This window comes from Branchiostoma lanceolatum, chromosome 4 (assembly GCF_035083965.1).
Source record: "Branchiostoma lanceolatum isolate klBraLanc5 chromosome 4, klBraLanc5.hap2, whole genome shotgun sequence".
Lineage (NCBI taxonomy): Eukaryota > Metazoa > Chordata > Leptocardii > Amphioxiformes > Branchiostomatidae > Branchiostoma > Branchiostoma lanceolatum.
This window is the reverse complement of record NC_089725.1, coordinates 2,554,104-2,576,510: the sequence shown is the minus strand read 5'-3', so window position 1 is coordinate 2,576,510 and position 22,407 is coordinate 2,554,104. Positions and strand designations below refer to the sequence as shown.

At 41.1% G+C, this 22,407-nt stretch overlaps 1 protein-coding gene across 5 annotated transcripts in view; it reads right to left on the bottom strand.

Annotated features, from left to right (window-relative positions):
- LOC136432227 (uridine diphosphate glucose pyrophosphatase NUDT14-like) overlaps window positions 1–22,407 on the bottom strand; it is a 68,907-nt gene that overhangs the window by 19,060 nt on the left and 27,440 nt on the right. For 2 of the 5 annotated variants that reach the window (XM_066423290.1, XM_066423291.1), the window contains 3 exons: window positions 17,311–17,354; window positions 10,065–10,129; window positions 3,684–3,897 (listed from right to left, as the gene is read on the bottom strand). In XM_066423290.1, the coding sequence (XP_066279387.1) occupies window positions 3,684–3,897; window positions 10,065–10,129; window positions 17,311–17,354 (323 nt within the window). Of the gene's footprint in view, window positions 1–3,683; window positions 3,898–10,064; window positions 10,130–17,310; window positions 17,355–17,955; window positions 18,010–18,090; window positions 20,912–22,407 lie in introns of those variants that run through there. The other 3 variants (XM_066423292.1, XM_066423293.1, XM_066423294.1) reach the window with 3 other exon arrangements.

Here is a 22,407-nt window from a genome sequence, read left to right as displayed (position 1 = left end):
TCTATCAACATTCCTATCTTCCTCAGTTACAAATGTCTTTTGTTTTAATGGTCCTATCATAGAACAGTAGGTTTATGAACTTTCCTCATGAATTATGTTTCTGATTTGCAAAATTACCACTTAATTACAACAAGCATCACTCAAGCTATCTACATTCCAAAATTTATGAATCGTCAATCCTTAGCTATAGCATTTTTGCTTCAATCATGCAAATATGGTCATTTGCATAATTGATATCTATCAAAATTTCTCTTTTTCAGGTACATATGTCACATGCCTGAGAGTCCTATCATGAAATACAGTGGACGTATAAACTTTCCTCCTTAATAATGCAAATTACATTCTGATTTGCATAATAAGTATCTAAGCCTGTTAATCATCATTCAAGATATCTACATGCCAAAAACCATTACCATCAGTCACACCCTTCTTGATTTATTCTCTTCCAAAGTCTGAAACAAAACCGTCCCCTGTAGTGCCAATATGGGGGCCAAACCTACACCACTTATTCTCTGTCAGAAGAGCTATTTACCACTCAAAAATCACGACCATGACATGTCCAGAACACAAGATATCAAACAGGAAGTTCCGCTGCAGTTCCATAACAAGCCGCCAGGAGGCCCAAAATCTAATCATTTTCAGGTCCCATCAAGACATGCCTAAATACTAAATATCAATACAATCCATCCAGAGCTTTTTGAGTTATGCTGCTAATCCACACACACATACAGACATACAAACACTACTGAAAACATAACCTTCTTGGCGAAGGTAATGATAAGTATAAAGCATGTCGGAAGAAATGAGAAAACCTATGATGTATGACTTTAGAATGTTGAGGTTGGCTATAGAATTTGGATTCATTTATCTTATGTTGAGTGCACCCAATATTTTTCTGTGCAATTAAATTTTTAGGTCATGATCAGGTGCACCAGTGAAAAAATTACTTTCCAGCAGGGTATACACAGCTGTCAGAGATCTCTGCACCTTGCTAATCCGGTGTGCCTCCTCAAATCTGCAGTGACAAGTTGTCAAGCAGATCTGTGGGGGTCTGCATGGAGGGATCCTGGCAACTGTTACGCCAGCAATATTAACACTATCTAGAATTAAAGCAACCAATTTCACTTCACAAAAAATTCACCGACAATGCTAATAACGTTGAATTGGAGCATTTTGAAATAGCCTACTACACCTCATGGAGGAAGGCATGCAGACCTTCATTCCTGGCCCAGATCTGGAGAGGAAGTTAACTATTGTGTAAATGCCCTGTAGACTGGGGTCCTGCAGGTGAGCTTAATCAACCAGGGGCAAAAAAGACATGCAAATCCTCAGGAACAATTAAGTGATGACGGATTGTACGCTGACAAGCCATGCCAGGTGGAGCAAACGGTCTGCTTGGAGGAAACGGATTATAATACCAGTTAGGAGGAAGTATCAGTCAGGAACACCAAAACAGGTGTATCCATATGGTCTATATTTCATGCGCAAAACAACGGACCAATCGTTTGTTCAGACCCATGTAGTGCCTAGGTGTTCATACATGTATGGCAGCAAGTTTCCTTGCTGTTTCAGAAGCAGGTTATATTTTTGCAGGGAGGGGTTGGTAGCCCTTCCACTTCGAACGTGCTCAAGGTAACTCTCGAACATGGGACCCCAATTTTATGAAAATGAAAACCGAAAATGAAAAATTTGGTTAGGGACATCTTCTCGGAGGCTTGTTGTCCTTGCACATGTTTAAGAACACACCACAGCACGGCAAGTGGATCAAACCTTACAGTCCAGTCTTACACAGCTTGTACTTACATGTACTGTACAAACCTGGTGTGTTATGGCCAAAGGAAGTTTACTGATTATGCAAAACAAACAAACAAACAAACAAACAAACAAACAAACCATCGGGAGGTTTTACTGCTCTCTCATACATTTGTATTTACTGCAGGGCTAATAACCAGCAAATCAGATTAGCTGTACAGTGTACCATTGTCAACAGAGGCCCTGATTCAAACAAAGAATTTACACATAGGCACACATTACACACAAGTCGACTCAGTGAAATCAACTCAGGACTGTGTACTTAAGGTTACTCAAGTTAAACTTCCCCCCCCCCCCCAGTCAACTTGTCACTCACAGCTGGAGGGCCAAGTTGCATCTTTCGTGTGTGTAAAGACGTGGAGTCAACTTGGAATGAACTTGCGCGCCATTTTCTGCACATTTTGAGCATGTTGCACAGCTAACTGTTGCATCCACAGTAGTTGATCAGGGTCTGTGGCCCACTTTACACGTTACTGCGTTTTTGAGTCGAATTTGGATTTACACTGTAAAGTGAACACTCCAAATTCGACTCAAAAACGCAGTAACGTGTAAAGTGGGCCACAGACCCTGATAAGCCTTGCTGCTACTGGTGCTACTTTGTAGATTTGGTCCCTTATCATACTGGAATGTGGCAATAATAGCACTTCAGAGGAGTTGTCAGTCTCATGATGAGTACTTACTAGGTAACAATAATGATAGCTGACATCTTTTCCAAAAGTGTATATTGTAAAAAAAGTAAGGTACAATGTGATAAAATGCTTAAAAACAATCTCACAGCCTAAATCAATGGCAGTATAAGCAGATATCTAAAGCCTTTAAACCTGTACGTGAAAGAAGTCAAGCCCGTCAGCTTGTCGCTGATTACGTTCAAGCCTGCCAGTTTTCTCATGATGGATCACTCTTCTTTATATATAGTAGTGTGAAGTGCAGCTTCAACCAAATCAAGAGCACAATTAAGCAAGATAAGCCAAATTTGATGATTTGTTATCATGTTATTTAATGTTTAAATATTCACATTATCAATGAAAAGTAAGATACATATTTTCTTTTTACTTTGAAGAATGTCACAAACTTTCATTGCGCTCTTCTTGCTTGTGATCGCTGATGCTGTACGTTTTGCTGTACTCTTATCTTTCAATGCGGTCGTGAGCTCGGCCAGTGATATCACAACGTTCCGTCTTCATCATTCGTCAGACCGAAAACTTTTTGCCCCTTTTATACATCGGTCGGCGGCCAAAAGAAGGCTGAGATCGGCAGGTTTTTGCTAGGGCTAACTCAATAAGTAGATGTTATGTGTGTGTGTGTGTGTGTGTGTGTGTGTGTGTGCGTGCCTGAAATATTTGACGTAACATGTTAATGCGGGAAGGTATTGCTAGTAATCGATCGGAAGAAGCAGACATTGTTTTTAAGTCAAAATTATGACGGAAATTTTTACACGATGTAACGGGTAAACAAATATTACAACGGCTACAGATTTTTGTAGGATCTTTCTGTCGATGGAAATGGACGCTGATGGCAGTTATGTCTAAATTATTTTCAATCCATATTACTGTATATACGTAATAACCTCAACTTGGAAACATGTTGTGGGTCGATCCTCTTCAAGGCGACCACCTGTCCAATGCAACCACTTTGCCTTGGTCCCCCGGGTGTACTTTATTACAGAACCCAGAGTTCAACGACCTCAATGACCATATAGCATGTGCAGAACACCAGATATCAAAACTGCAGTACCCAAGCAAGTCACTAGGGTAGACACACTCACTCACTATCCGGTTTAATGTCTTCTCAACCTTCTGAAAACAATACCACCTTATGAAGGTAATGAATAGCTAAACATAGAGTGAAAGACCAAAACTAATTTGGATTACCTGTAAGAGGTAACTTCTTCTATCTTCTCCAGTGGTACTTGAAAGCCAACTTCTTCCAGTATTTCTGACTGAGCTATCTCCTTGAGGCTGACGTCTTTGTCCACGATCCCCGCACATAACTCGTAGGTGACACCCTCGCTGCCCGCCAGAGACTCCACTCCATCTTTCTCTTCTAGGTTGCCATGAAGCCTATGGTAGGTATTCATGTAAATAGCTGCAGGGGGTAGAAAACACTTAGATTTCATTTTCTTCAGTAAGTTGTAATAAGTGTTATACTTTTGGCAGTGTCAATGATACTGTAACTTAACTTTATTTTTGAGGTGGTTTTATTTTGTTGGAGGGAAATGGTGGTTTTCCTTCTTTGTGTTTTGAATTCATTTTGTTGTACAGTATTCATACAACATTCAGACATACTCGCTGTGTCATGAATTCGCGGTGGAAGGATAATGAAATAAAACCGCCGCGACAGTTTTATGATTCACAGTAGTCTCAGGAATATAGATGGGTTTTATAGAGGTGGGATGTAGTTTTAAGGTTGTCCTTTTAGCTCAAGCAATGAAGGTATAGTCATATACATATTAAGGTTCCCAGTATACAGGGCCAAGTGGGACAGGATTGAGAGGTTGTGAGTTCGATCCCTGGCACTCTTGGCTAGACGATGCATCCTTAGGAAAGGCACTTTACACAACTTTCCTCACTCCATCCAGGGGTAAAAATGATAACCTTACTAAAAGACAGTGGAAGGAGAGGGATAGGCTCCACCTTCCAATACCCTACAATGGATAACAAGAGTTCTACGACCTCATACCTTCGCCAAATGATTTTAACCTTTATGAGTGTTTCTCATCAATCATACCAGTTGATCGTCTTCACCCAAATTACATAAGTTGTCCAAAGTATGAGCTTAACAAAGAAGCTTATGCTAACATTTATCATCAATTATGCAAATGAGGTTCTTATTAGCATAATTTGATTCGATGGTGTTCACATTCACACAACTTCTAAATGCCACAAATGAAATTGCCGTCATTTACTGGTATGGAATTATAGTAGTCTCTCATGAATTATGCAAATTAGGCCTGCATTCCTCTCTTCCTCGGTTACTATCTATCAACATTCCTCTCTTCCTCGGTTACAAATGTCACATATTCGAATAGTCCTATCATGGAACACAGCGGGTTTTTAAAATTGCCTCATTGATTATACAAATAAGAGTGATTTGCATAATTATCATCCAATCATACAAAGCATCACGTAAGCTACTGTACAGTATCTACATACCAAAAATCATGACCATCCATCAAGACCATCTTGAGTTATCATATTTTCTCATTAATTATGCAAAAAAGTTTGCAAAGTTGATATCTTTTGATATTTCTCTCTTCCTCAGTTACAGATGTCACATGTTTGAGAGTCCTATCATGGAATTTGGCGGATGTAAAAAGTGCACACTTCCACACAACCTCCATGTAAACCATACAATATGAGGTATACTAATCAATCGCCTCTTCCTTCCCAGATATAACATGGTTAACTCACCTACCCTGAACACCGTCCTATCCCCATGCTGTGACACACGACTAATGACTGTTCTTCCTCATATAAGGCCGTGTATATCCAACTTTGGTCTCCCTCCACCACATTAAACACCACTTTCTGCTGCTTATTCCTTTCTCATACCAATGTCAGCTGACTGACAAGCCAATTTGTCACAGCAACTACGTTTCATGCCTCCCACATGACAACTACCACCCCTACCACCCCTACCACTTATCCATGACCCCTCGAAGCAACACCGCCAACACGTCCCAGCCAGAACACATACTGAAGCATACAATATTATATAACACATTTTTACACTTTTCTCGTTAATTATGCAAAGTACTTTGCCCAAAATCTAATCATCTTGAGATTTCCCACATACACACCGACACACCAAATACGACAACAAACCATCCAGGCCAACAGACACACAGACAAGCATAAAAAAACAACCTTCTTGACGAAGGTAACAACCCACTGTCCCTACGGCCTCAAAAAGGCTATGGGACTACTCTTACCTGTGACTTTTCAAGTAATGGCCTCTTGTGATGAACGACCAAGTTGTGATTAATAGCCATTGTTGTCTAAAATAGCTAGTCAGGGCGTATGTATTCTGGAAACTCATCCCAATAAAAGCTACTTCACTCTTTTATGGTGTTTAATTTAGCTAATGTGAAACAATTATGTACACCAAGAACATATTTTATGCATAACTTAAGAACACAACTTACGGGGATGCTCACAGGTGGCTAGGATGCTGTGTACAGCATATACATGTACATTAAGAATATTATTGCAATCTGTCATTATAAGGCAATGTGACAACAGTTTTTCATATCAAATTGTCTCATCTTGAGGTGAAAATGCCAGTACAAACTGGAACTACTAATACAGGAAAGATTATACTTTTCAAAAGTTGGATTTTTAAAGAGCAATAAAATCTACTGATGAACCACAATTTCTTATAGTTTTTGGAAATTCTGACAGAAGGCATAACAGGAATTTCCTACATACACCATTAGTTAGATTTTATACAGTTTCTGCAAAATTCTGTCCAATGACGGAAAAATACACCAATCTCCGCTTGACTTATCCCCTTCTGAAGTTTCCAACAAAAAGATAGATATGCCAAGAAAGCTGCCAAGGGGGCCCATATCTCCATGACTCTCTGTCCCAAGTGCTATCCACCATAGTATCACTGAAAATCAAGACCATAGCATGTCTAGAACATTAGATATCAAAACTGAAATTACTACAGTAGAAAGCTACTGGGCTAGAGGTCACAAAATTTATTTTCTTCCCTTTGCCAACACCTACAATTACTACAAACATACCAAATATCACTGATATCCATCCATGTCTTCTCGAGTTATGCTGTTCACAAACACACACATACAAACACACGCACCCAAAAACATAATCTTCAAAGGGTTCAGTACTTTGGCCCCGTTTACACATGCATTTCCCAAGCAAACTCGGATCACACTCAGCCAAGTCAATTTCGGAACGTGTAAACTGAAATCTAGGGTACTCAAGTACCCTTTTCCTGGACTCGACTTGAGTAAACTTGAAACCATGCTCAAGTCGGACTCAAGTCGCGTTTACTTGTATGCAAATCCACAGAGCCGACTCCGAGTCTACTCCCGGTGAGTTATGCAATGCTCAGGCCAGAGGTCATATGAAAATCATTAAAAGCACTTTGCGCAAATTTGATAATTTGTTTCTTATTCTTTATGTTATATTTTTCCCATCTATTTCATCATTTTGTGCACTCCTTGGTGCAAGTTGGTCATGATTCAAAGCAAGTACAATACTGCAGTCGTCACACCGCCGGCGCAGCTGGCTATTCCAAGTCACTTCGCGGCCCTGTTTGTAAACAAACCGCACTTGATCATGAGTCCGATTTCAACTGAGTGTACTCGGAGTGTGCTTGGAAATGCATATCTCAACCCAGCCTAAGACTGTAACCATCCTTAGCTTATAAGATATAAAGCACCTGAGGTGCTACATGTAATAAACGGTACAATCGGTACAATCTAACAATATCGCTGCAGTTGCCCCACATCAAAGAGTAAGGGAGGGAGGCTGAGTGACATGTCAGATAACAAGTCGGTGTAAATACTATCCAGACTGTTCGGGACCCACATTTTTCAATGTTTCTCACACCGCTTCAAGTACACAAACCTGAGCTCAGCCAAGGCCAAGTGGCCCACAGGAGAGGTGTTCACAAACACAATGTCAGATGGTTTTAGTTTTAAAGCCATGTTGATTTGATTATATGGATGACATCCGCCCGCGCATCAATTTTCGTCCGTCTCCAAAGAAATAATAAAGGTTTTCGACCATACTGTAAATCCTACAAATCAACTGCAAAATGAGAAAACATTAGCTGTACATTGCCAAAAAAATATTTCAGAAAACAGATGCTAATGTCGTACAATGCCAAAGTCATTTCCAAAGTCAAAGGAGAAGATGTGAAAGAACTGTGTGTTTAGTTTTGTTCATCCTTCCTGACCAAGTAGATTTTATAATGAAGGTAACTTTTTTTTTTCCAAACTTGTTTTATTTGCATGCTCTCATCAGTTTTGGGGTCCCCAGAGGATGTCAGCTAAATTATCAAATCAACATGGCCTAAGAAACAAGGCCATGTCCTCTAGGAAAATGTGTTGCAGAAGAATTAGGGCCTCTTTAGACCTACGACATTTTACAGTCGTGCGATCATCGTCGTGGGCGACGTCGCCGGCGACGGTATTTTTTGGCCGTCTAAAGACGATCAAAACAATCGTGCGACGGCAATAAACGGGGAATCCTCGAATTGTCGTGGGACCACCTCGGACCCAGTCGCACAACGTTCAGCGGGGGGGCCTGTGGCTGTTTTTTTCTCGTCAAAAGAAGAATCGTCGCCAGCGACGGAAGTGGGTGATATGCTAAAGCCTACAGCGTGCTGTTTCCTGTCCGGGAAGGAAAGTTTCTATCTTTTCTTTTGTAAATATGCATGCAGTCAGCAATGGAAACATATTTTTCTCATCCGTAACCGGTTATTCCGGCGCGACGCCCTGCTACCAGTGGCTACTTCTCTGGTATGCCCCTAATCCTCGATCCCTGGGATATCCCCGGCGGTGGCCACGAACTCGAGTTGAATCCCGTCCGTCTCTGTACCAGCCTCAATCTCTTTCTTTGTTGAGCACCGTTCTCAACGTCTCATCTACAGGGCAACAGTTGTTGCAAAGTCAATAAAAGCTTAATCTTTTGCGTGACAAAAACAAGCAGTTCCCCCGCCATTTTGAATTTGAGCACAAGAGGTCACTTAGGGTCACACGCGCACATCAATGGAATTCTGCGCCGCGGGGGTCCCGTGATATTTCCTGACTGTGTGTCTAAAGAAAACCGTCGCCCACGACGATGATCACACGACTATATAACATCATAGGTCTAAAGCGCACCTTATTTGTTGTCAGCATTTCCTGTTAATTAGGTTACCTTTGTTAAGTTTGTTATGTTACCTACATTTTGCACATGTATGTTCAGGGCCTGAAATTCTTTTTTGGAAATAGGTGCACTGGTGCACCCAACTAAAAAAATTAGGTGCACAGAAAAAATCTTGGGTGCACCACATAAAATAAAGTTGAATGTGAGCAAAACATAAGTTTGACATTACTACCTTCAATCTGTAATAATATCCAGATTTCAAATTTCAACAAAGCAATACATAAAATAAAGAAGAATGTACAACAAAAGGTTTTATCTCTTTTTCTGATACTTACATTTCAAGAATATTCTGTATGCTAGTGTAGAAGAGAACCGTTACTCTATAGAGTACAAAAATATTTAGATGACTATTTAGGTGCACCAGTGCACCCACAGTCAAAAATTTGGTGCACAGCTCCAATTTTGGGTGCACACAGGTGCACATGCAGCCACTATTTCGAGTCCTGATGTTTGTTTGTGAACAGCAAAAGTCGAGAAGTTGTGGGATGTATCTTTATGACATTTGGTATGTTGGCACTGGTGCTGGCAAAATGAAGAAATCATCAGATAATGGGCCTCATATAGCGGCTTTCTATGGTACTGCAGCAGGACTTCAGGTTTTAATATCACAAATTCAAATTCATGGACATGATTTTTGAAAAGGGAGATTGCTCTCCGGGGCTTGTGAAGAAGTGGCATAGGTTTTTGAAACTACAGGGGCTGATTTTGTATTTTCTAATAATTCATTCAAAACAGTATACAATCTTTATTGACACAACAAAAGTACAGCGACTCTCGTAAACATAATGTGAAAGATTTGTTTGCGCCATTTCAGTTTGCTTTATTTTGTAGTAAACATAACCATTTCATTTCACTTTATTTTCTAGCAAACAAAAGAAATAACTTAAAAGACGACCTGAAAGTCAAAAAGCATATAATGGTTGTCCTGTGTGATGTCGTGTTGCAAGAAATATTTTCAAATCAAAGACGGCACGATATAGTCAGTATACAAAACAATGATGCATACATAGATGAAAGATGACTGGCGGCTGGTCGCCCCAGGAGAATGAATGAAGTACATAGTACAGTAAATATTGTTTATTTTTGCGGGGAGGTTTTCGCTATGTTTTATGTTCGCAGTTAAAACATTTCTGTAGTACACTACATTGTTTACAACACTTTTTTTCATTTGCTGTGTCGCGAATTTTTGGTATATAGGTCACCGCTAAAATAAAACCACAGCAAATATTTCAAGATTCACAGTGCGTTCAGACCACCAGAAGCCTCATCCCCACCCTAACAGCTGCCCTGTTCGCTGAACCATGCACTTAAAACATAAAAAGACCAGGGCCTGAGGATCAATGAACCCACCTGGCCGGAACTGCTTGACAAGATAGAACACCTGCTGCTTCGGGTTGTAAATAAGAATCACCACGCTAGAAAGACAGAAGTTTAAACGTCAGATGATTCTTTTAAAAGTACATTTCAAAAAATGACTACCTGATCTTACCCAAACATTTCAAAGCCATGCAGCATAAGCTGATAAGTGATACCTGACCTTCCTGTATCAGCACACAAGGGTTCGTGTTACATGCACAGTGTCTATTGTAAACAGAGATCAAAGCACAGGGGAAAGTGTTGTGAAGCTGGCTAATCAGCAGTTAAAGTTGTTATGTCTAAAGCAGGATTTGATGTTGTGTACGGCGATGTTCAGGTTGTGCTGACAGAGCCTACAATGCCCCCGTTCAGCGTAATGAGGCTATCTAACTGGACTGGACTGCGCCAAATTGCGCCAATTTTCCCTTGCGGTCACACTGACATGCGATGCATTTTGCGTAGCCCAGATCAGCAGTATATCGGAGTGTTAACACTGAATTAAAACCAAATGTACAGTTGCATCAAAAAGAAATTTGCAGTGATAAATGGATGTTCACTTATGATACTTGGTTCAACATACATGTAGGTAAGATATTATGAAATATATAAATTGTGCTGTTTTGTGCCATTTTTACATCATTTGCACCATATTTTTCAAACTAGGATTTTTTCTTAACATTGAAAAAAAAAAGCGATTTCAGACGACAAATGGCGACAATTTGCGTCGGTTTACACCACTTTGTAAATACCTGGTGTAATTTGATGCAGTCCGGTGAGATACCCACTTTGGTGAGGGCTCTACTGTTTGTAGACGTTGAAGTAAAGAAGTTCTTTAATATTCAAGTAAAGAAAGAAGTTCTTATCTCTAAAAGATGACTTAGTAACTGCCACTTGTGTTATCATGTACAAAAGGAAATAATTAGGCAAAATTGCAAAATCTCGTCTAAATTCTATTGTAGATTGCATGGACGGCTAATCCACATAAATGTGAGACAGAGGCATTTACCCGAGACATAACTTTCATTCTTAATAGGAGCGTGTGTGTTCCACATTCCGCGATTGGTCAACAGGAAATTACAGGCGCAGGCCTGGCATGCCTCCATTGGTTGATGGAAACAAACTCTATATGCTTGGTAACACTAACAGGGCTCTCCTTCCTCCAGAAAGGACCCTCTACATTCTGTGCAATATCAACAGGAAGCAGAGGATCAGTTAAATACAACAATTCACTTTGGGCCTCTAAATGCAGCAAGCTAGCCTGGGTGCCATCCTATTTCTACTGGGGCTCCTACACTTTTTTAGGGTAGCGAGTGTAGGAGCCCCGGTAGAAATAGGATGGCACCCAGGCTAGCAGCAAGCCAGCAACCCTAGGCCCCTAATCTCCAAGCAGATGTAAGGTTCTGGCTCATTCTACATGTTTTACACCAGTCATGTTCTAGCAACATACATGTAGTAGTGTGGTGTTAGTGTAATGGTTAGGGTGTTTGGCCCAGAACCTAGAGGACCTGGGTCAAAACCCCCGATATGAAACAGATGCTGTGCCTTTGGGAAAGGTACTTCACAGGGCTTTACTCACTACACCTAGGTGTGAAAATGGGTACCTGACTTCAGTTGGGGAGGTACATGTAAAAGGCAGTGGAAGGAGACAGTTGGGCTCTGCCTTCCAATACTGTGCTCTATATATGTATACACATAGCGGATAACAACTCACTGCCCCTATGGCCTCAAAAAGGCTATAAGACTACTTTTGCCTTTTTACCTTGCAAGATTTAGTGTTCTTTTCTAGTAATGTATTTCTTGTATTGCGGCTGCAGGATGTTCTGACCACTGCAGCAGCAGAACACAGTGGACTACTACTATTGTATTTCTTAACGGATTGACTTCTCCTACAGTAACACAATACTAGAAAACAGGCATGAAACATTGAGAACGAGTCGGGTCCTTACATCTGCTTGGAGACTAGGGCCAATACCCCAGTACTTCAAACACTAAAATCCAATCTTCTTGATTGGTATGAGTAAGAACAGTTAAATACTTTATACGTCGATGAAGATTAGACATCCAGGTAATAAGATACGCCAAAAAGCAATTACTCAAACAACTGGATATGATTTTGGAAACGGTCAGACGTTTCAAGTAGCATCCACTACTTTTCGTCAGTGACTGTGAGCAAGATCAGTTGAACAGCAGGTTTATAACCACGAACTATGAATTGATATGCAAATAAGGAGAAGACAAATTTTTAGAAGTCCAATAGAAAGCGAATTAGACAACTCAAGACGAGGTTGAAGTAAAAGGGGACAATAGCTCCTATTGTTTTAATATAGGAGCTAAAGCTGGTTTGCCCCCAAGGCTATGTCCCAAGTGCCAGACAGTTCCACCCTTAGCCCTCCTTTCCTGTTGAGGGTTGGATTGTATATCCTCTCATATATTGCCTCCCTTACTCCACGTTCGAACCAGCGGGGTTCGCGGTCAAGGATATCAGTGGATTCGAGATTGAACGAGTGCCCCTGGTTGTGTTTTAGGTGGTGGAAAATGGCCGAGGAGTAGCGGTTAGCGCAATGTTCTTTGTACCTTTCATTAAGTGATCGACTGGTCTCTCCGATATAAGTGTTGTTGCAGTTGGGTTCTTCACATTTGAGTCTGTAGATGACATCGGCCTTGCTGCCTTTGCGGGGTCGGTCTTTAGGATGTACCAGTCTTTGTCTGAGAGTTGATTGAGGTTTGAAGTTGGTGGCAATGTTGAAGTTTTGGAAGATCCGTCGGAGTTTTTCGGACACTCCTTGTACATATGGAATAGTGATGTTGGCCTTGTTTCTGTTGGTCAACGGTGTACACTTAGGCGTTTTCAAACCCAAAAATCAAACCCAAATCGGAACAACCCCCTGCTTTCTACGGCCTCCCAAAAATCCACAAACAGGACGTCCCTCTACGGCCCATAGTTTCTGGTATAGGCTCAGTCACCTACGGGGTAGCAAGTTTTCTAGCGAAGATTTTGGGACCTTTAGTGGGGAAGTCTCAACACCATGTACAGAACAGTGCAGATTTCGTAAACAAAATCAAAGACATCCAGTTAGACGAAGATGATATCATCACTTCGTATGATGTGTGCTCCCTTTTCACCTGCATCCCCCCCAAAGAAGCGGTGTCAGTAGTCAGGGAAGCCTTAGAGGCTGACAACACACTAGCAGACAGAACCAAGTTATCTGTGGACCAAATATGCAAGCTGCTAGACCTCTGCCTGGGGTGCACATACTTCACTTACAAAGGACAATTCTTCCAACAACTGCACGGCTGTGCTATGGGTTCACCAGTTTCGCCCATCGTGGTAAACCTGTACATGGAGAAATTTGAGAACAAAGCCCTCAGTACTTTCAAGGACACTCCCCCGGCCAACTGGTTCCGTTATGTAGATGACACTTGGTGCAGACTAAAGAAGAGAGTAGCTGATGATTTCTTTGAACATATCAACCAGATAGATGACAACATCAAGTTCACACAGGAGTCGAGTCAAGATAATATGCTCCCTTTCCTAGACACCAAAACCATCATAGAGAAAGATGGTCGCCTCCAGTTCGAAGTATACAGGAAGCCGACCCATACCGATCAGTATCTGGCCTTTGATTCTCACCACCCTTTGGAACACAAACTGGCAGTTATAAAAACTCTCTTTCATCGGGCAGACAACATCATCACCTCAGACACGGCCAAAACAGACGAACATAGACACCTCCGAGGTGCCCTGGGCAAATGTGGCTACCAAAGATGGGCCTTGAACACATTAAAGGGGAGGGGCTAGCAACCCCTGCCAATAAAAATATACTGTACCCTGCTACTGAAACAGCAAGGAAATTTGCTGCCCAATGTGCCATTAGGCACTGCAAGAGTCTGATTGAACAAACCAACTGTCCAAGCTAGAATAGAAGGTACATGTACATGTACTTCAATATAATATACATCTGCCCAATTCATCCACAAAGCATACGTATTGTGTGCCAATTTGGAGGTTATACCAATATTTGTGTGGCACACAAAGAAAAAAACAACAACCCAGTTACAGGTTGTGATGTCAGTCTAGGATTTTCATGCCTAATGAACCCTACTCTGGTTATTGCTGTGAACACCTGTGCAGACAATCACGGCCACCAGGTGACACATCAAATGGCACCTCGCACAAATGACTCATGTGGGAAAGGTCTCGGGGGTGGCTGATGAATGCCTCCCTATCCAGACTACCTTGTTATGTGGATAGAGTAGATGACGGCCCTTTGTGTCCCTGTGTGAAGAACAAATGTCCGCTTATGACTTCATACAACGACAGAGAGAGAAATCTGAAAAGAGTCAGTCATTTTTTGAGAGGTCAGATGTAGTCATCTGACGGTGTTTGTGTGAGCTCTCCAGAATTTGAGTTCTGGTAGCTCTCGAGCAGTGTTAGCCGTTCTTTTTCTAGTTATAGTGATATATTAGTGTATACTGTCTGTCGTCGCTGCCTTGGAATTACCTACTTCCTTTTTGAATATGGATATACACTGTTATCAACCACACAAGATGTAATCCTAGGATACCACCTTTCCAAAGTAAAACAATTTCAATACATTAATGAACTAATACTGCTGGGGAAAAACACCATTTGTAAGTTTAAGTATGGAAGGAGTCGTATGGACATAGTTACATTCTTTAAATCAGAATGCTCATTAAGAAACATTTGATTGTATGTCCGTATCACGGCGTACAATGTTGACAGTCACTACTTGTACCTGTATTTTTTGCACAGAATGAACAATAAAGTTTTAATAAAAATCTAAAAAAGAGTCAGTCACGTCTTGCAAGCAGTTGTTGCATCTTGGCCACATCTCACACAAAACTTCCTCTGGCAACCGTGACTAATGTCTGCACGACTCAAAATTTAATTATTAAAGTCGCCTCATCGAAGGTTTATTCTGCTAATAAAAGTTGAGCTGTACATGGAACTATACAGCAGGTGTGTGACAGACAGGCTCACAGTGTGCCACCTCCGGAGACACTTCATCAACCGCTGATTACAGCTGCCTTACTGTGTCAACCTTGACAAAGTGCAAGGTCAAGACAACAACAAGGCATTTCTTAACCTTACAAGTCTTCCATCTTGTGAACTACCTTGATTCTTGTTTTCCTCTGTACTGAAGTGTGAACCATCACACTCACTGTGGTATGCCTTCATCTTAAGACGACAAAGTACAGAACCTTTTACATGTACTGTAAATGCAGTTAGGTTTGCAGTGGTTTAATCATTAATGTTCGCAGCTTTTGCAGTAACGTCTTCACCATGAACTTAAAACCACAGCGAAAATGCTTGTTCTGTCTTCTGCCCATGTACCACATTGTTTCAACCGTGAACCAAAAACTACCGCTTACAAGTTCCATTTTCTCCGTGTCACGAAATCTAATCACGGCAGACTTAATGCATGCATTTACAGTAAGTCTATCTTCACAAAATTACTGCTTACACAAGAAGTGGCCGTTGTCAAGCAAGGGAGGGTGGTCAGTGGTGAGACTGTCCAGGTTAATTTGTGACATTGTGTGCAACACTCAGGGCATGTACGAAATTTGATGAAAACAAGTTTGCAGTTGACTTTTCTAGATCTCCCTACAGGTGCTACCACATCCTGGGTAATTCTAATGCTGCAATTAATGCAATTAATGGGGCAATTAGATTTGCTTCCATTAATCTTCAACAAACAGCAATATCTCACACTATGGGTAGTAATTAGCTGCTAACTTTGTTGGTGTCAAGTTAGACTTAAAATAAAGAGGGTCTGCATATCTTGACAAATTCTTTGCATTGTATGCTCGAGTGCCAGATTGCCCAAAAGTCACAATAGAGCATCTAGTTGTGTCGATGTTCGCAGCCTAGATATTTCCATGAAAAACGGAGATATTGTTTTTTATCTTCATGAAAAAGGGTGGTATTGTTTTGGGTGTGTCAGTGTGTTTGTGTTTCCAGATTTTTGTAGTCAGCATCAACTCAAGAAACTCTGGATGAATTATGACGATATTAGGCAGGTAGGTGTTGGAAAGACAAAGGTCAAGGTCATTTTTGCGCTCCCTAGTATGTGACCTTGGTACTGCAGCCGACAGTTTTTTTCTATCTTTTGACATGGACGTGGTATGGTCTTGATTTTTGTGTGGCAAATAGCATGTGATGTAAAGAACAAGTGGTGTAGGATTGGGCCCCTAGTAGCTTCCTCTGGAACTGCAGGGGCATTTTTGTTAAAATTTTCCAAGGAGAACAAGAGTTCGGAGACCTTATATCTCCATAAACTATTCTGTTTATGCAAATGACTTACACATTTACATAATCTATGCTTGGTCATAAACACCTTTAACTAACTTACACATGTTGCAATATTGACAGTCCCATCATTTACCTCTTAGATGAATTATGGCACTTTTGCATTAACTATACAAATTAGGAATTCATGTGCATAATTGGTATCCGTTGATGTTCCACTGTCTTGCTATAAACTACATGTTACATGTATTTGAGTCATATTATGGAATCACTGCAAGCATAGATTTTATCAATTATGCAACTTAAGTCCCAATGAGCATAATTTGCACTTCATTATGTACATCTCTGTCTAACTCTAACTACCGGCATACTAAATATCATGGAAATCCGTCGTTCCTTTGTTCAGTAAAACTCCTTGGAAATTTTTACAATAACGCCTTTGCCACCAAAAAATCAAGACCATAGCACGTCCAGGTCAAAAGATACAAAAACAGAAGTTGTGCTGCAGTACCAAGGTCACATACCAGGGGGCCCAAAATAGACCTCGAATTTCGGCTTCACAACAACCGCCCACATGCCAAATATCATCGTAATCCATCAAGAGGTTCTTGAGTTATGCCGCCTGGTAGTTCGGAAACACAAACACACAGACAGACAGACGGACACACCCAAAACTGTATCTCCATTTTTCAGAGAGATAATAACTAAACAAAGGAACAACAGATTTCCATGATATCAAATATGTAGGTAGCTGTGGAGGTCATTTGCACAATCAAAATATTTCATGGAGATATGAGGTCTCCGAACTCTTGTTGAGATAGGAATATGAATCAATTTAGTGTTGAATGTTGCCAGCCTTTCTGAATGAACCATGAAGCATTGCCTTCCTTTCTAATTTACCATAAGCATTTTAAGGACCACCCACTAAAACCCTCAGTAAAGTAGTGAAGCCTGTTAAGTGTCACTCACCTGTCGTGTACATGCATGTAGTCCCATGTTTTCTCCACACCATTCTACAACACAAAAAGAAGACAGAATTAAGTTCAATAATTGGCAGGAAATAAAATTTACAGGGAACTTAAATGAGCACAACAAAAGTCACAAATGCATGCATGCCATTCTACGTAGAGCGTAATCAGCTGTTTTAGTTCTACGTTAATTTGTAGCCAGACGTAAAAAGTAAATTTAAAGCTCAAATCTAACGTACAATGCTAGTAATCTGTTCATGATGCGTAAAGCACAATTACTTTGATTCTGCACACAATACGCAACAATAGGTACCAACAATTTACCGTAAGAGTAGTAGTACTGTACTCAATGAAATATTCCTAAAACATGATCAAACTTGTCCAAAGTTACAAAATTCTAATGTTCAACAATACCTCGAATGTGGCAATGAGATGACCATTATCATTCATGCTATTGTCTTAAGCACTCTGAAGTAGTCATTTGGCACCCAATGCCCTATTGGTTACAGAGTTAGGCAGCAGGGAGAAGGTTAAAAGCCTCATAAAATCACTGACTTTGAAACAATTTTAGGTTGTTGAGTTTTGCAAAATACATTTTCAATTTCGTCTTCAGGGGTATCTCATGTTCTAAAACTGCTGAAATTACCGTTAAGCGTTATCGGCCGGCCTGAAGCGTTGCCAGGACCCCCATGCAGACCCTCTAAAATGACAGATCGAACAGCAAAAATTAACAACATGGGCTCCCAAACAAAAGCTGGAGACAGCCCTGGATCCTATATACCTTCTTCTGACACTCTTCACTTGTGCCATTAGGGAGATCTTGAACACTGTTAAATCTGAATCAGAGTCTTGATCTTGATCGGGTACTGGGCAACACCCCTCTTGTTGGGCTAAAGCGCCCAGGGGGGAGTGCGCTGCACTGTTATTGTCCTCGCAGGTGAAGGAGCACAGCCTCCTTGAACTTGGGGGGATCGGCTGTGACCGTGACTTCCTGAGGTAAAGAGTTCCAGTCTCTCACAGTTTGAGGGTAAAATGAATGACAGTCCGAACTGCATCGCAAATGTCTTGTTCATATATGAGTGAATCTTTTTAATTTCCTCATCAAGTATTCAATTGCATATCTTACTGGCGCGAGGACATTAGATGATGTGTTTCATATCTAAATTCTACAAACACCAAGCAGGATTCGGACAGTTTGGACTATGAAATATGAAAAAAGATTTTAAAAGTTCAAACAGAGTCTTAAATGCGTTGTGGACTCCTCCTACAAGTTATGGCCATGTGTCGGAACATATCGATAGGGGTTTTGGAACTTATGTGGCATAACATAGGGGGATTTCGGAACATAGGGATTTCGGAACATAGGGATTTCAGGACATAGGGATTTCTGAACATAGAGATTTCGGAACATAGGGATTTCCAGAACATAGGGATTTCGGAACATAGGGATTTCGGAACATAGGGATTTCGGAACATAGGGATTTCGGAACATAGGGATTTCGGAACATAGGGATTTCGGAACATAGGGATTTCGGAACATAGAGATTTCGGAACATAGAGATTTCGGAACATAGGGATTTCGGAACATACATTGTATCTACCAGCTATTGAAGAAGCTGCCAGCAGAATTTTAAAAAAAAGCACCAAGAAGACTTCAATGGAAACAGGATGCAGGGAACAACAGCTTGCTGACAGCAGATGGTGCACCATGTGGGTCTAATCATTGTTATTTTTATATGCTACTCCACTCTTTTATTAGATAAAAGACATTGAATGCATCATCTGTTTTAGCTTTCATTCGATAAAAAAATGCTTAAGACATTTTCTTAGACTGAAAGTGCTAAACTGTGGCACGGAGGCCATATAACATGTAGAAAGTACCAAATTGTGCAACAGTGACAATGAATTCACCTATGTTATATAATTATAGAACATTGATAAGTTTAGCAATATATATTACAACCCCTATATCTTACCAGATGGGGCCTAGAATAAACCTGATACAATTATCTTTTCTTTTTCAAACTTCTGATAAATAGAATATATAAGGGTTTACTTTTAGCATCACTTTTTAAAGACTTGCAACCACATGCAAATTCGAAGTTTGAATGTGTAGTCTCAATAGCAATACAATATAGCAATTGCATGTAGAAAAGATCTGCAGGTAAAACAAGACCATAGCATGTCCAGGAAAAAAATATACGAAAAACGGAAGTTTTACTGTGTACCAACATACAAAATATCTAACAATCCATCCAGAGGTTCTAAGTTATTGCTTCGGATACAAAATTTAAACACACACACACGTGCACATACACACACACAAACGCACACACAAAGGAGCCAAAAACTATACCTCCACTTTTCATGGAGGTAACAGTCTGGAGAGCATCAGACCCCTTAATTACCAGCAACAGATGGCAACAGGAACACCTGATGTGAACTATCTAAGGAATCAGGAGTCCTCATTTGATACCCCTCCTGATAGATCTTCCTATTACATAGAACTCTTACCTACAACCACAATTTCCTATACAATTATAGCAAGTCATGGATTGGTCTTGGTGGCAGCCAACCATGAAAGGGCACAGTACCACCAGTCCTGATTCATTCTTAATAGCCAGCAGCTTGGAACTGATGGACCAGAAAATAGCTCCTTACTTCAACTTGCAAGGCAATGTAACACCTTTCATATTCATCATTGCACTGAAGGTGTTTACTGTTTAGTCACTACCTGTTGTCTAGCAGAATCATAAGAACATCAGATTTTTCTTGTGCAATATATAAATGCTTGGATATCTAAATATTTGTATTAAAGGTAAAATTCATAGCTCATTAGCTGTGAGCAGGGGTGCCTAAGTATTCATAGGGATTTTATGGACTTAATGCAAGTTTTATGGAATAGATGCAAATGTTACGGAATTCATACGATCCACTTCAAAGTTCATACTGAGACCCCGTTCACACTAAAAAAAATGGATCGGATTAAACATTAATCGCGATTGATCCGATCGCGATTGATTTTTGCCTTCACACTGCTTTTCGCCAAGTGGATTAAAGTATGCCATGATTCGAGTACGATTTGTGATGCTCGTTTAAGGTCACAGGTTGAGGTCAAAGGTTCGGCATCGCTTCGCTACAAAATGGCGGGAGTCCACCAATTTTTGATGATTTTGTATCTCTGGAAAATGTTCTGTAGCCGTGGAAGGGAACGCAATCGGCGGGCTATGATCGCGAGAAGGCGTGAACAACAAAGGCTTTTGTATATTGGCCTAGCTGTAGTACAGGTAATGAACGCAGCCAGAGCTGTAGACAAGACAATCTGTGAGCATGAACGAAGCGACGATTGGTGGGACAACATTGTACTTGGTACATTTACAGACTCGGACTGGCAGGAAAATTTCCGTTTGAGCAAACTCACCTTTGATTATTTATGTGATGAGTTGCGACCAAGACTGCAGTAGCGGCGTAGAATCAATGGAATGGCCCCTATCCCTGTGGAAAAGCGGGAACCAGCCGAAATCCCCGGCGATCGCGATGGAATCAATCGTAGTTTGCGTTCACACTAGATATTTGATAGGATTGGATTGGATTGATCCTCCCCAATCTACCTCCGGGAGGTGGATCCAAAAAATCCGATCCAGGGAAATTCACACTGCAAAAATCAATCGCGATCTGATCAATTCTATCGCGATCTGATCAATTCTATCGCGATAATATGTTTAATCGGATTAAACTTTTTGAGTGTGAATGGGGTCTAAGTCGCGCAAGTCACATTCAGGGCCAAATCGCCCGAGTCGCATACCCTCACACCAGGGGTAGAACGAGCGCGAGTTGTAAAATCGCATCCAACAGCTCAAGCTACATTCCCTGTACTTTGATCAAAAGACGCAAGGTTACAACTCTTCTAGTTGTGGTCAATCACCTTCTTGTACTTTATCTTGAGGTTTTTCACCTTTAATAGTACGATCCTCCTTGGTACGCCATTGCTTACATGTCATCACGTACCCCTTTTTGGCCAGCTTGGCCGCCAGTTTAGCGTACACACTCTGGTTTCGATGGCAGCCCTTGTTTCTTCTGAATCTCCACATGCCCGAAGATGGCCATCAGTACACGCATTTCATCGTCATTCCAGACGTCAAATTGTGCCATATTTCCGTGAAATATTCCAACAGGGAGGTAGGCGAATATCGGATAAAGGCTGAAAACAGTGAAAAGGGTGAATTTGCATATGACCCCTTGACCCATGAACAGGTCAATATGCAAAGTAATGCGCATCAATTCGGGATAGCGTTCATATTAAGTCGGGATGCGTGCAAGTTGAATGTAAACCACCTCCCGATGGTGGTTTCGCTGTTATGTGCATCGGGCGTTTTCAGATGCGACGTTCATCGATCCTGCTTCCGCGATTTCGGCGACTTGCATATGTCTAAGACCCCATTCATATTAAGCGAGCCCTTAAAGCCTAATGTAACCTGTTAAAAAGTTGATCGGTTGTGGTGTAAAATCTTACCGAATCTATATGATCCACTACTAAGAAACAGATGAGGTAGCCTCCTGTGCTACACAACTCCCTCGGCTACCCTTGCCGGCATTAGAGACCCCCCCCCCCATATAAATGTCGCCAATAGGAAGCCTGCACAGGAGGCTACAAATGAGGGCCTGCATGCCCTTTTCCGTTAAGCGTTATGCGTTATTTCAATTCACCTTTAATCGTTGCCGGCCCGCTCCAATTCAATGTTAAAAGTTATCGATATATCAATCGTGAGGCGTTACTGGTCGTTTCAATTCTACGTAGCGCATTATGAATTCAACGTTAAGCGTTATTGACTAATTCCTCGTTACGCAGGAAATAGCGTTTCAGCAGGTCAAAATTTTCTCCGGGGGGGGGGGGTTTCTCCGGGGAGCACGCCCCCAGACCCCCCTAGGATGTCGGGAGGTCGAAATGCAAGAAATAGCGTTTCTGGGTGTCAAGATTTTAAAAAATTCCCTGGGTGGGAGCATGTCGCGGCTCCGGCGAGGTCTGGAGGGCGTGAATTTACCGTTAAGTGTTGCTGGCCGGCCTGAATTTACCATAAGCGTGTCTGCCGGCCTGAAT